General features: G+C 41.6%; 1 protein-coding gene and 1 pseudogene across 1 annotated transcript; both read left to right on the forward strand.

The window, feature by feature from the left end:
* Nucleotides 1–237: 237 nt before the first annotated feature.
* LOC149187606 (putative polyamine transporter At3g13620 pseudogene) lies at nt 238–1,877 on the forward strand (annotated as a pseudogene).
* Nucleotides 1,878–7,526: 5,649 nt separating this feature from the next.
* Nucleotides 7,527–12,392, forward strand: LOC149187607 (uncharacterized). Its single transcript, XM_089409705.1, has 5 exons — nt 7,527–7,693; nt 7,781–9,727; nt 9,809–9,816; nt 11,505–11,779; nt 12,144–12,392. The coding sequence occupies exons 1-5, from the start codon at nt 7,527–7,529 to the stop codon at nt 12,390–12,392; spliced, it is 2,646 nt and encodes an 881-aa protein (XP_089265831.1).
* The last annotated feature ends 1,463 nt before the right edge of the window (nt 12,393–13,855 follow it).

Raw genomic sequence — 13,855 nt, forward strand, 5'->3', positions numbered from 1 at the left:
TTTTAAGTATTTTGCGCTTGTATTGCATTCTCGCCAGAACGGAAGGTCAATATTTTTTGCCCATCAAAATAATGCAAAATACATACTGGAGATGATATTTTTGCGCAGGAAGTCGGTACTTGACTAGCGGATGCTTCCATATGGTCGATCGGTTTTTTTCGGGGTAGCTCGAATACGGACGAAAGCTTATAAGGCAATCTCTCCAATACAGGGATTGTTATTCTTTTTCTTTTCTTTTCCTGCATTGGCCTCCCATTAAGTCCCGATTGGCTCTGGATCTGAAACTGAGCTTCGGGATTCCAAAAACAGTCGTGCAATGGGTGGGTCTTCAAACGGCGGCGGAGATCAAGAAAATGATATGATTGAAGCTGGTGGTCTACCGATCGAACCTCCTCCAGCATCGAAAGCGAAGAAGCTGAAGCTCATTCCGCTGATATTTCTGATATATTTTGAGGTCTCAGGGGGACCGTTCGGCGAAGAGCCAGCGGTGCAAGCCGCCGGTCCGCTATGGGCCATAGCGGGGTTCCTCATCTTCCAAGTCATATGGAGCATCCCGGAGGCCCTAGTGACGGCGGAGCTGGCCACAGCGTACCCGGGCGACGGCGGCTTCGTGGTATGGGCGGAAATGGCCTTTGGACCCTTTTGGGGATTCCTAATGGGCTGGTGGAGGTGGCTCAGCGGCGTTACCAGCAATGCCGCCATCCCGGTTCTCTGTTTCAGTTACCTCACTGTACTTCTGCCGGCCTTTGGCCACGGTCGGGTCAGAGACGTGGGGAATCTAATTTTAACGAATGTCCTAAGCTTCTTGAACTTCACGGGGCTCTCGATCGTGGGCTGGACAGCGGTCATTCTGGGAGTGATGTCGTTGTTCCCGTTTATCCTAGTGGCCCTGATTTCGATTCCTCGGATTAAGCCCTCGCGCTGGCTCGTGGGAAACCAGGGTAACATGGACCGGTCCTTGTATTTCAATACGTTGTTCTGGAACTTGAATTTCTGGGACAACGCCAGCACTTTGGCTGGGGAGGTGGAGAAGCCGCAGCGGACATATCCCCAGGCGTTGCTCTGGGCTGTGGTTGTGACCGTCTTGGGATACATCATGCCCTTACTTTCGATCTTAGGTGCGCTGGAGCTGGACCGGGACCTCTGGGGCAATGGCTACCTAGCTGAAGGCGCAGGGCTCATTGGCGGTGCGTGGCTTAAGTACTTGGTCGAGGTCGGCGCCGCGCTGTCCACCGTGGGGCTCTTCGAAGCCCAGTTGAGCAGCGTTTCGTTCCAGTTGTTGGGCATGGCGGAGATGGGCATCCTCCCCTCCATCATGGCCACGAGGTCGCCTACCTTCAATACGCCCACTTGGGGTATCCTTATCTCCGCCTGCGTGACGCTGGGGCTCTCCTACGCGAGCTTCGAGAACATCATTTCCGCCGCCAATTGCGTATACAGCCTCGGGATGCTGCTGGAGTTCGCGTCGTTTTTGTGGCTGAGAAGGAAGTTTCCGTTGCTGAATAGACCATACAGGGTTCCCCTCGGAATCCCAGGTCTGATTTGCGTGGGCCTGGTGCCCGTGGCGTTTCTGTTCTACATCATGACTCTCGCCAAAGCAATCGTCTACATACTGGCTTCCTCTGCCACGGTTCTGGGCGTTGTGGGCTATTTTTTTATGATCGCCTGCAAGAGGAAAAATTGGATTGAATTCAGTGTCGTCAGGAAAGGTGAAACAGGTGGAATTCATTATTCAATGGCGGAGAATCAAATGGTCGCTGGCGAAGAGACGCAGATTCGGGTATCGGGACCCTCCGATGGCCCAAATCTTGCATCCAGTTAAGGATGGCCATAGGTGACCCAGTGGAAAGGGACCGTACCCTAAAAATTCGCTATGCACCTTCGGTTACGCTGCGAGCGTGTATCTCTATGTCTGTTAAAATTTATATTTCACGAATATTGGTGAAAAAATCAAAAGTTACTCTTTTTTTTCTCGTTTGACGTGCTTCTAAAACGTGTGAAGTAGTGAAAGTTTAACTCTAGCTATATTGTAAAAATGCAATCCAACTCGTTCAAATTACACATTTAACTTGAATTTACGCTCCAAAATCTTCTTCAGAATTCCATCTATATTTTAAAATGTTAATGTTTTTTCACAAGATAATGGTATTTTGGACCTATGCAATGTTGAATTTGTGTCTAAAATAGTATTTCGCGCGAGTAAAAATACCACTCATAACTTTTCAACAAAGACCTCTCAGGTTTTATGGCGGCTGCAAGGCTTTGACCTCTTCAATATAGCATTTTTTTTCGAGAAAAGTAATACCACATCTACTCAGTTACTTGGGCCTCTTACCAGCGTTTAAGTTCACAAAATTGCTATTGGATTTTCTCTTTTCACCCTCTTGGCCAATTTTTTTCCAAAAAGAAATTTGGGAAAATGAAATAATTTATCTTTGGAGGAAGAAATGTGAGCACATAACTCACTATGTGTTTCTTGGGCTTTCTTTAACTCTCTAATTGTGAAATTTCCTATTTCTTCTTAATATTTAAAATCCAGAAATTTGATTTCACCTTACTCACCCATTGAGCTAGTCACACACACTTAAATATAAAACTATACTTAATAATAATGATTAATAAATATATATTTAAGTCTATATATATATATATATATATATATATATGATGATGATGTAAGTGACAGGTGAGGAATGATTCAGAGGAGCACGGCAGCCGAGCGGAGGTGTGTCGGTAACGACAGCCAACCAGTGAACGCGATGGTGGTTTGTTAGCCTATAACCTAAGCACAGGTGCGTAGCATTCATCAGCTACCAATGCATGTCGTTTTAGCCTTCTTCCAAGCCACGTCTCTTGTGCCAGCTTTCCCATGAAGAGGCTCCGCTTGACCTTCACTCTTCTCAACCCAGGGCATCTGTCGGAATAGATCTCTGCATGTCTTTCACTTAGTCCCGACTCTCCTTATTCCGACTGGCATTCTGTCTGAAGTTTTTCCACCCCAAGTGGAAGCCTTTTCTGCGAAATCCTCTTCCCTGCGTAATCCTTACGCAGTGGCGAGCTTATTTCCGGCTATTCTACCTTATCTTGGACTTTTATCCAGCATTCCTGTGCTTCTGGCTTCGGTTTATCTTCAGACATGGTGATTTTCTTCGTTTACCGTATGCACCCTGCCCTCGCCTTGCCTGCGTCTCCAGGTTAGTTTTTTCTGTTCCATTTTGTTATGCTGGTGTTTCCATAAGGATTTTTGTTTTGAAGGAAAATTCAGCATTTATAATTTGGTTAAATTGTGTTTAAATTTTGAATGTGGAGACCATTCTGAAGTTGAAATGTAGTTTTGTTTATAAAAAAGGCTGGTCTGTTTTAGAAGTTTCGCTTTCTTTTCGTTCTCTGGTATACTTTTAGAACTCACATGTCTGGAAAATCAACTTCAAGCTGGTCATGGATATCGGTCTTCAAGATTCAAAATTATTTTGTCATTACCAAGCCATGCTCAGATTTTTCGCTTTAAATTAGGACCCTGGTGGTGTGTCTGTGAGGTTTTTTGTTGTTGCATAGTTTGTCCTCAAGAGGCATCGTGAAGAATTTCGTTCTAGTGAAGTTTAGAACAATCCAAGACAGGAAAGACCTTCTGAGCTGTAACTGAGTTCTCGGCTCTCTGTTGACACCTTTCGGACCTCCCTGGTTTTTCCGGGCCATTCTCAGGTAGAGTCCATTAGATCGATATTCAGGATTTTTAATCCTTCTTGGGACGAGAACAGAACTCCTGATTTGAAGAAAGCCGTCATTTTTCAAAATCCTTCGTTCCTGTCATTGCCCAGCTCATGATAACGTCATCCTTCTTTAAATAGGTGGATAGCTGGCCTCCTAATAGAAATCACCCCTTTTGGAAAAAGTGTCATATGTTCCCGAGGCTTCCTCTGTCAGTCCTTCGGTCAGGGGAGCCTAGTTTGAACCTTCCTTCTTCGGGTATTTTATTCAGAGAATATCTATCCTCTCAGTTTGCAGTGTCCGACACATATCCTTCTTGGATTTCTTTTGGTACCCATGAGGTAAGAGTTAGGTGGACTCTTTAAGAATGAACTTTCCGTCCGACACATCTGCCATGGAAGCCATCATACATGCGGCCATTCAGCGGAATCTTTCCACGACAATGCCAAGCTATCAAATGAATGGCAGTCCACCCTAGATGACATGTTGGTTCGTCCCTCGGGCCCACAATAAGACTTGGGTGTTATCGATCAAGTAAAGGCAAGGCCTTTACAAGGAAACAGTCAAACCGAGGTCGAGCTAAAAGGAAGGGCATACGATGAAGGCTATTCACAGAAAAATATAAAGCCTGTAAAAACTGTTTCCCCTCCCGCAGCTATTAAAATAGATAGTGTTCACCTGGCAGGCGGCATAGAAAACCTCCAGGATAATGCTCTGGTCGGCCAGTGGCATTTTCCGAAGATGGACGATCCAAAGATGAGAAGCTGGCTCGAGCTGCAATGGAAACTGTTAATAGGATATGTTCCAATTGTGGCCAGGTTAATGAAGGAATGGTATTGCTTTCATTTCCTTAGATCTAGTGACCTAGAAACCATTATGAAGCATCAGTGGGTCTACGAAAGAAGTTTTTTGGCATTGCACAGATGGTACATGGGTTATAACCCGTTAAAGAATACCCCTACCAACAACTTGATATGGGTCAAACTACCCGAACTGCCCCTGGAGTTATGGTCAAAGGAAACTCTAGCAGAAATAGGAAACACCATAGGAAGATGTGTTTATGTCGATCCGTGGTGCTTAGGAGAGAAAGATAAACTAGTGGCTTGGATCTTGATAGATAAAGCTTATAGAGGAGGATTCCCGGATCACATTGATATTTTCTAGAGGGAGGTAAAAATTAGGCAGAGGCTGGATTTCTGGGGAGTTCCCTTTAGATGCTCAGCCTACCATCGAACTGGTCATTTAATCAAGAATTTCTCATGGCTCCCTATAAGAAATCAAAAGCAACATGGCATCCACCAGTTCGCGGCAAAATCCTTTAGGGTAAATTCCCCCTACTTGGGTTCGGAGAAGTTACCATCCTCAAAGAGTCTGTCTCCATCCGAGTCCGAGGACCAGCAAAGGGCAAATATTGAATTTCATCAGCATACTCCTCCGTCGCTTAAATTCCAAACCCTTTGGAGGTTATATCTCCTTCAATGACCCCTCTGGAGCCTGCCTCTGATCATGAAGTCCCAAATCCTCCCCTGGTCTCTCATCCCTTAAAAAACATCAGTAAGGAGGTCCATATTATACAATCCTCATCTCCATCCCCTATTAAGAAAAGATCACCACCAGGAAAAGGAAAAGAGATTATGATTACAGCCACCCCTGTTAATTCCCCTATATCTTCGTCTACAAACTCCATTGGCAGTGACTTAGACTACCTATTGAGCAAGAAATCATTGGAGCTCAGACCTCTCACCATTCATAAGCCTGGAAATCAAAGATCCCCTCACATAAGCCCAAATTTTGCAAGTAACATTACAGTGAGGAGAAAAAACAACAGGGGCAGTAGGCACTTCAGGGGGAGGGGTGAAGGTGCAGGTAGAGGAGTCCGTAATCTATCTCTTATAGATGTCCCTATCATTGACATGACAGAACAAAGGCCTCTTATAGCAAGCATGGCCGGAAAGCTTCCTCAATGAATTTTATCATATCCATGAATATAAGAGGTTTGGGGGCAGACCAAAATTTTTTGGCGTTAAAGAATCTTTTCCATTCAGCAAACCCCAAAATCATTTTAATTCAAGAGACTATGCATGCCTCTTCTGTAGCAATCTCATATTTCCGGAAGATGTTTCCTTCCTGGCACATTTCTGCTTTGGAAGCTAACGGCCTTTCTGGCAGTTTAGCGGTTTTATGGGATCCTGACTGGATCAAAGCAAAAACATATAGTTTTTTGGCGGGTATCTTCATCTCGGCGCGAATGAGGGGGCATAAATGTCCAATAAACATTTTCAATATATATGCTCTCTACAAGAACAGATTTCCATTCTGGGAGAAACTTTTTTCTTTGGAAATTTTTTATGTTGAATTTTTATTGATTGCAGAAGACCTTAATGTCACATTAAATATGGAGGAAATCTGGTGCATCAACAAGAAAAAGGATCCCCTTGCTGACAGAATAAAAAATGAGCTTCTAAGCAGGGATTTTATTGACATTCTCCCTCCCAAAATGCATCCGACGTGGGAAAATGGAAGAATTGAAAGAGCCTATATAACCAAGAGGCTCGATAGATTTATTCTTCATGCTAGTCTAATTGATAAGTCTGGTAATTCGTTCTCAATGATCGAGAATGTGTTCATTTCAGATCATAGACCGATTCTGTTAGGCTGGAAGGAAAAGGGGTTTAGGAAAGGCTACTCATTCAAATTCAACAGAAAATGTCTGGAAGATCCAAAGTTTAACGACATCATAAAAAAAGCCTGGAGTGAGATGTCGTCTCCGGAATCTTTTACGCTTTTAATGAAATTCAGAGACAAAATGGAATCCATTCGAAAGGTGGTAAAAGAGTGGAAATTCAAGAAAAGGCAAGCAAATAGAAATGATCTTTGGGAAATTCAAAAGGAATTAGACAGCACATTGGGATCCATGGCTACTCATCTCCTATCTTTCAAATTGATATGACGAATAAAGGAGCTACAAAGGAAAAAACTGAAAATTTTAGAACAGGAGGAAACTTTCTGGAGATTGAAGAGTAGGGCGTTATGGCTAAAGGAAGGGGACACGAATACAATTTTTTTCATAAATTCGTGAGCTCCAGACGTGAAAAGAATTCCATATGGAAAATAAGTGATAGAAGAGGAGGTTTCCTATATTCCCAGGAGGACATTTCTAATGAGGCAGTGAAATTCTTTGAAAATCAGTACAAAAGATCTGAAGACAGAAGGTTTCAGGATATTTTGTGGGGCATTGAAGTGTTTTCTCAGATGTTTGATGAGGAACTAAACGATCAAATTTTCCAGCCAGTAACTGAGGAGGATCTATTAGGAACAATGAAATCTTTTAAAAGGGACAAGTGCCCGGGTCCAGACGGCTGGACGATAGAATTATTCATTCACTTTTTTGATCTCATCAAAACTGACCTGTTAAGAATGGTGGAAGGTTCCAGGATGTCAGCCAACATCAATCAGAAAACCTCCTCCACTAATATAACACTCATTCCAAAAAAGGGAGATGCAGAGTCCTTCAAGGACTTTCGACCAATTTCATTATGTAACATCTCTTACAAAATAATTGCGAAAATCATAGCAGAAAGAATAAAAGGAACTCTTTCAAAATACTTAACAAAGGATCAGCAGGGCTTTTTAATGGGAAGAAATATACTGGACGTAGTTTCAAATACTCAAGAAGGTTTGTTTGCCATACACTCTAAAAAAAGTGATGCTGTTATCCTCAAGATCGATCTCTGCAAGGCATATGATTGCCTTGATTGGGGCTTCACCGGTGCTTACTTGCGAAGATTGGTTTAAGAGCCAGCATGATCAACTGGATCATGGCCTGTGTTGAGAAGGTGAACTACGTGATCATAATTAATGGGATTCCATCTTTTTTCCTTGCAAACAGAGGTTTTCGCCAAGGCTGTCCCCTATCACCGCTTTTATTCATCTTGGCTATGAATTTGCTTAGCCTCCATATCATCAAGGCCGTCAAAGAAAACAGGTGCCGTCCACTGAAAATCTGCAGAAATAATTCAATCTTTCACAATCTATTTGTGGATGATATTATTATGTTCGGAATGTTATGCAGATTCACCTGGTTATGCTATTATGATATCCTTAAAAATTTTCAAAAGGCTATGGGATTGCAAATAAACAGTGCAAAGTCAATAATTTATCACAATGATATCAGCCAGGAAGAAGTTGATTGGTTATATGCCCTTTTTGGAATTGAGGCGCAATCCATCAGTCTTGGAATTAAGTATTTGGGTTTTCAGATAAAAGCAAATGGATATTCTAAGATGGATTGGGAATGGATTCTAGATAGATACTACAGAAAGATATCAGTTTGGGAATATAGATGCCTTTCTCTGGTGGGAAGAGTGATCCTGGCGCAATCTGTGTTAAATCAACTTGCAGTATATTGGGCTCATTTATATTTTCTTTTTGTGAGCATAATTCAAACAATGAATAAGCTAACTGCGAATTTTATATGGGGTGGTCAAGCAGGTAAAAGGAAATATCATCTCTCAAAATTATCCAATATTTCTTTGCCGAAGAGCATGGGAGGATGGGGTCTATTAGATCTGCGGACTTTCGGAAAGGCACTTTTATGCAAGTCTTTGTGGAGAGGGATTTATGGAGAAGGGCCATGGAGCTTCACAATTCAGAAGAAATACTTGGGCAGGAAGGATTTATCATTCTGGTTCAGGGAGGGAAGGATTGGCTCCTCTTACAGCGCTTCAATATGGTTAAGCCTTCGTAAGATTGAAAGTTATTTCTTGAAGAATTTAATTTGGCGTTTTCAATCCGGAAATAAGATCCTTATTGGAAAAGACCAGCTTCTGAGCAGAGACGAGGAGATCAATGTGCCTGAACCATTATTGAATTTTTTTCATAGGAAAGGTATTTTCTTTTGGGACAGTTTGATTCCTGGCTGGCAAGGATCGACCCCTCTTTGGAAAGAAACAGGAAATTTGGAGATGCTAGTTGATATCGCTCATCAATGGGAACGTATCAGGAAATGTCTCAAAAATTGTGGTATATTTCGCTCATCAGAGTCTGATCTCATCTGGAGAAATTCGAAAGGGATGAATTTAGTTCGTGTTAAAGATGTTTACCAGAATTTAATTGGTCTAAAGCAGTCCCCTCACAATCCTCCTTTCCCTCGTATCTTCTGGAAATCTGGATGCCCTTCCAAAATGATTTTCTTCTCATGGTTGGCTTTCCATAATAAAAAATTATCTTGGGAAAACTTGAAGAAGCGGGGATGGCAAGGTCATGGGTTATGTCCTATATGCAGGTCTACAGAGGAAAACAACTGTCACTTATTTTTAAATTGCAAAAGATCGCAGCAATTATGGCAATCTTTGGAGAATTGCTATGGAATTCAGCATATGTCTCACGCTTCAATTATTGAAGCGTTTCTCTGGTGCAGTGAGCAAAAGGATTCATGGAGATCATTATTTATTATCTCTCTTTGGAGCATTTGGAAGTGGCGAAACAATTCTATTTTCAATGATAGGAAATCTCCATTCTTGGAAATCTTTTTCAATATTGTTTCCCTCTATGAAGCAATCCCGCAAAAACCACTCAAGCAAAAAAAGGAGGCCTGTAAAGAGATTTCACAGGAGCACTCAATTATGCCAAGGGCGTACTTCGATGGAGCTGAACAAAAAGGCTCCTGTGGCTGTGGAGTTCACATTATAGCAAATGAAAATAGTAAATTTCTCATCCATTGGAATGGGGGAAGGGGCTCCAATAGCAAAGATGAGGCGATGGCTCTCGTTGGCCTTTTAAATTTTTGTCTCTTTCTAAATATTCAGGATGTCTCAGTTTTTGGAGATTCAAAAGTAATGGTGGATTATGTCTCAAGAAAAAATAACATTTTCAAGCCACACCTTGTAGGATGGTTGGACAAGATCAGGGTTTTCTGGGGTAGAATGGATGGTTGTTCAATTCAACATATCAGTAGGTATCAAAATCAGCAGGCAGATTGTTTGTCAAAGAAGGGTCTTCAATCAGTTCCAGGTTTTTGGTATATGCAGGTATTTACTGAAGGGAAAATTTTCTCTATCCAGTAATTTTCTCTTCCTGATTTCTAATTCTATGACTGCAGCTCCTCAAGTATGCACGGGATTTCTTTTTGCCTTATGTTTCTCCCTGACTTTTGTTAAAAAGGATGTTGCATCTTGTTCTTTTCCGTGGAACTTTTTCTCCTATGTCACCTCTATGATCTATGAAAATCTTGTAGCTGGATGACAGTCTATGATCTGTCGTTTTTATTGGCAGTTCTTGCCATTTTTTTTGGAATATGCTCCACGTCTCTGCTTAAATTTCTCCAGACCTATATGGATCATATTCAGAATTTCAAGCGAATGTACAAATATGCCTCTTTATATATCTTATATAATATAATAATGTTTTTTTAGTCCTGGAATATATATATATATATATATATATATATATATATATATATATATATGATGATGATGATGATGATGATGATGATGTTAAGGACAACGACTAACATCGATTAAAATCAAGATGTTTTATAGGACTTTAAGAAACTAAGAGATTAATTGAGATACTTTAACATTTTATTTTTTTGATTGAAAGAAGGAAGAGGAGCCTTCTTAGATCATCATAGTTTTGTTAACTTAGCAAATCAAGAAGGTTGGAGATTTTGGAAATTAGTATAGGCGTGAGTGAAAACTTGGCAATCCAAGAGAAATTGTTTTTCATCTTCAACCCTATTAGTTGGCAAAGGTGACAAACTCTTTTGTCCAAAGGTGATTTGGGAATAGACGAATGTGCGATTTCATTGTAAAGCTCTTGAGAATTAGTTCTTATCTTGGCCATTCATTTTCTTCTTAGCATTGGTCAAGCTAGAAAGCTAATTCTGGGATTTTAGACTCGTGTTGATCACCTCATTATATATCTTAGCTTCATTTTTACCTCTAACTCCATATTGTCCAACAACTTATCCTTAAGTTTGGAAGTAATAATATTTTTAATATTATCCTTATTCTTCAACATGATCTCCTCCTTTACCCCCAATAGTTTAACCATGAGTGGGCATCCTTGTGCTAACCTCTCGAGGGTTTGGGGTTACTTAGAAGCAAATTGAAAAAACCTCTTCTTTTACCCCCAGTGGTCTAACCATGAGCAGGCATCATTGTGCTAACCTCTTGGGGGTTTGGGGTTACTTAGAAGCAAATTTAAAAAGCCTCTTTGCTCCATGTTGTAAATATTTTTAATATTAATAAATATATATTAATCATTAACCTTAATATAATAGTGAGAAATAAATAACTATTAATAATAATAACCATATACTATGTTAATTATGTTATAGTTTGAAATATAACTATTAATATATTACTATATACTATAACACACACACACACACATATAGTATAACAATCACATCACTAAATATGGTTTGATCATACCTTAAGGTGGTTTTGAGGTTAAGTTTCTACTTTATCTCTAATAACTAACACGACCACATTTAATTTTAATTAATAAAAAGTAGTTGATATAAACGGGAAGCTTCATTTATATCTACCACATACACTATTGATAAATAAATAAAACTAAAAAAACATATTACAATAAAATTATTATTAGAAATAAAATTAATAATTAATAATTAAATAAATAATAGATAATAATAAATAATTTAAATAATAAATAAATAATATTTAATACATAATTAATAAATAATAAATAATCATAATCATAAGTATTATTATTATTCAAATTCAAACTTCTGTGATCCATATCTTGAATAATTGAAATATTTTCAATAGAAATCACATTGGAAAAGCATGGTCGTCGCGTTTCGAACCAACCTGTAATGCCCACGAGCTGTGGCTGGTGGACGGGCGAGGGCACACTGGGCGAGGGCGTGGACGAGCGAGTCAAGTCGCAGGTCGCACGAGATGAAACAGAGGAAATACGAAGTGTTTCGGGTGGTATTTTTATATGCTGTGTGGGTGGTCCCAGGCGAGCCAATGGGCGTGCTGACTTAACAATGGGTGGGCAAGCATGGATGAACAAGCGGGCCGACAAGTTAAGTTATGGAGTAAGCCAACGGATGTGCGATAGAAGGGCAAGTCGGCCGGGCGCTCATATGATGGGTGGATGAGTGTATATATGGATGGTGAGTTATGAGAGTCATTCAATCAACTAATGAAGAAATCACTTGGAGAAGTGCGAAGTGCGAGCAAGCCTTCGGCGGTTATGTGGAGGAGCAGGCCATGCGGATGTGCCCGCACGACGGGCGAACCGGATAGGGCGTTCGTGCAGAGCCGAACGACAGGCGAACCGGGTAGGGCGTTCGTGCAGGACTGAATGACTGGTTGATAGTTCGTGCAGGATGACACGGTGAGGGAGTCAGCCGAATGAAGGGTGGTTGAACTAGAGGTCGTGAATGGGAGTTTGTGTAGGCGGTACTATGTGCGGCCCACCGAACAAAGGGAGGTCGAAACCGTGAACGAGAGTTCGGGCGAGTGGTGACACGAGTGCGTGTGCGCCCGCCGAATGAAGGAACGGTTGGGCTGAATGATAATGTCAGGCAGGGTAACATGGTGAGGGCATTTGCTGAACGAATGGAGAGCGAGCCGGGTGAAGAAGTGCGACGGGTTGTGAATGAAGGCGACCGATGTGCGGACGTGTCGGGTAGGCGTGCACGGTGACACGAGTGGGCGCCCAAGTTGAGCAAACAACGTGATGAGCTGAATGAGCACGTTTAGGGGTGAACGAAGAGTTGGGCAGAACGTGCGGTGACTATTCGAAGGTGCCGACGAGGCTGGGAAACCGAGTTCGCTGAAGTTGGAAAATTGTCTAAGTGTAAATTTGGGGTTTCCTCCAAGATTTAACTTGTGCATGAAAATTATATATATTGGTTCGGGCAGACTCACATCAGGGAGTTGCCCCTCTCTTTATATTGTTGTGCATTTCTATATGTTAATGCTATTACGATGAATATTCATGGTTTTCATCATGTATAAAGGATAAACTAATACTTGGTAATGAAAAATAAACTAAGTACGAATGTTAGGCATAGTCCACGATCATAAGTATTGGTGAAAAGAAAGTGGTCGGTGGTGCCGCACCTCGCTATAGTGCGGTTGGAAGATTACTGCCAGTGTAGGGGCATGACAGGTGGTATCAAAGCTGATGTTCGAGTTGACGATGAAGTGTTGATCCCACTGCACTATCGTGACAGGTGGTATCAGAGCTGGTGAACTGAATCAAGGAGATGATTCTACGGAAGGAAAAAGACTTGAAGTTGAAGTTTTGCAGGTAACAGATGGTATATCAGGGTGATTCAAGTGAATGGTGGAAGAAGTGTAATACTTCGTGACAGGTTTAGCAGAGGTGAAGCTTCGTGCTTGGGCCAAGCTGAACGACAAGGCATGGCAGGTTTGGAAGAATGCGAAGGGAAGCTCTTGCTAACCTTATACAGGTTGAAGCGGATGAAAGAAGAGAACCCACGGATTCTAGAAAAACTTGAAATCTTAGAAAGGAATGTTGAAGACGAACTTCTTCGACTTGGTTGGGAAATGGAGCGGGATGTAACTGCAGATTGTGATGACGAAGAAGAGGAAGCCGTGATGTTTGAGGATGTTGCAGATGTGACAACGATGGAGGATGAACTTAAAAGTGTTCAAGTTGGACTAGGTTCATACAGTTTGCAGACATGGGTGGATGAGGAAACTCACATGGAGGAGCCTCATGATGATGTAAGTACTACTTATGCTTGTGTTTCGGTTGAGCATTTGGTAGATGAACCGTATGCAGGGAAGAGCAAAGTCAGTTTGCTGATGCAAGGGGGGATCTTACCATGGATGTCTACAATGAGACCTTGTATGGAGAAGCAAGGATCGTTGACTGTTGCAAGACTTGTTGGGGTTGTTTGTGACCTTATGGTAGAAGGTGCAAAGGCCCGTGACAAGGGAGGAACATGATGATCATTGCGGAGGAATGGGTCATGCTTTAGCCACATGGAGAATTGGCTAAGTGCCCGGCATGACTCATGGACAGATTGGAGGAGGGTACACACTTGAGTATGGTGATACTTGGTGGATTTCTCATGGTCGAGACCAAGAGAAAGTCTTGGTGGAACCTTTAGTGGGGGAGCCATGGTGGAAGAGAC

Source organism: Pinus tabuliformis, chromosome 3_1, assembly GCF_031772625.1.
Source record: "Pinus tabuliformis cultivar Carrire ecotype Pingquan chromosome 3_1, CPIR1, whole genome shotgun sequence".
Lineage (NCBI taxonomy): Eukaryota > Viridiplantae > Streptophyta > Pinopsida > Pinales > Pinaceae > Pinus > Pinus tabuliformis.

Bases quoted from the DNA above. Each gene is read 5' to 3' on its own strand.
- LOC149187607 (XM_089409705.1), top strand. From the start codon at position 7,527: ATGGCCTGTGTTGAGAAGGTGAACTACGTGATCATAATTAATGGGATT. The intron at 7,694-7,780 runs GTGCCGTCCACT...AATGTTATGCAG, and splicing joins AAGGCCGTCAAAGAAAACAG to ATTCACCTGGTTATGCTATT. The intron at 11,780-12,143 runs GTAAGCCAACGG...GAGTTTGTGTAG, and splicing joins CCGACAAGTTAAGTTATGGA to GCGGTACTATGTGCGGCCCA.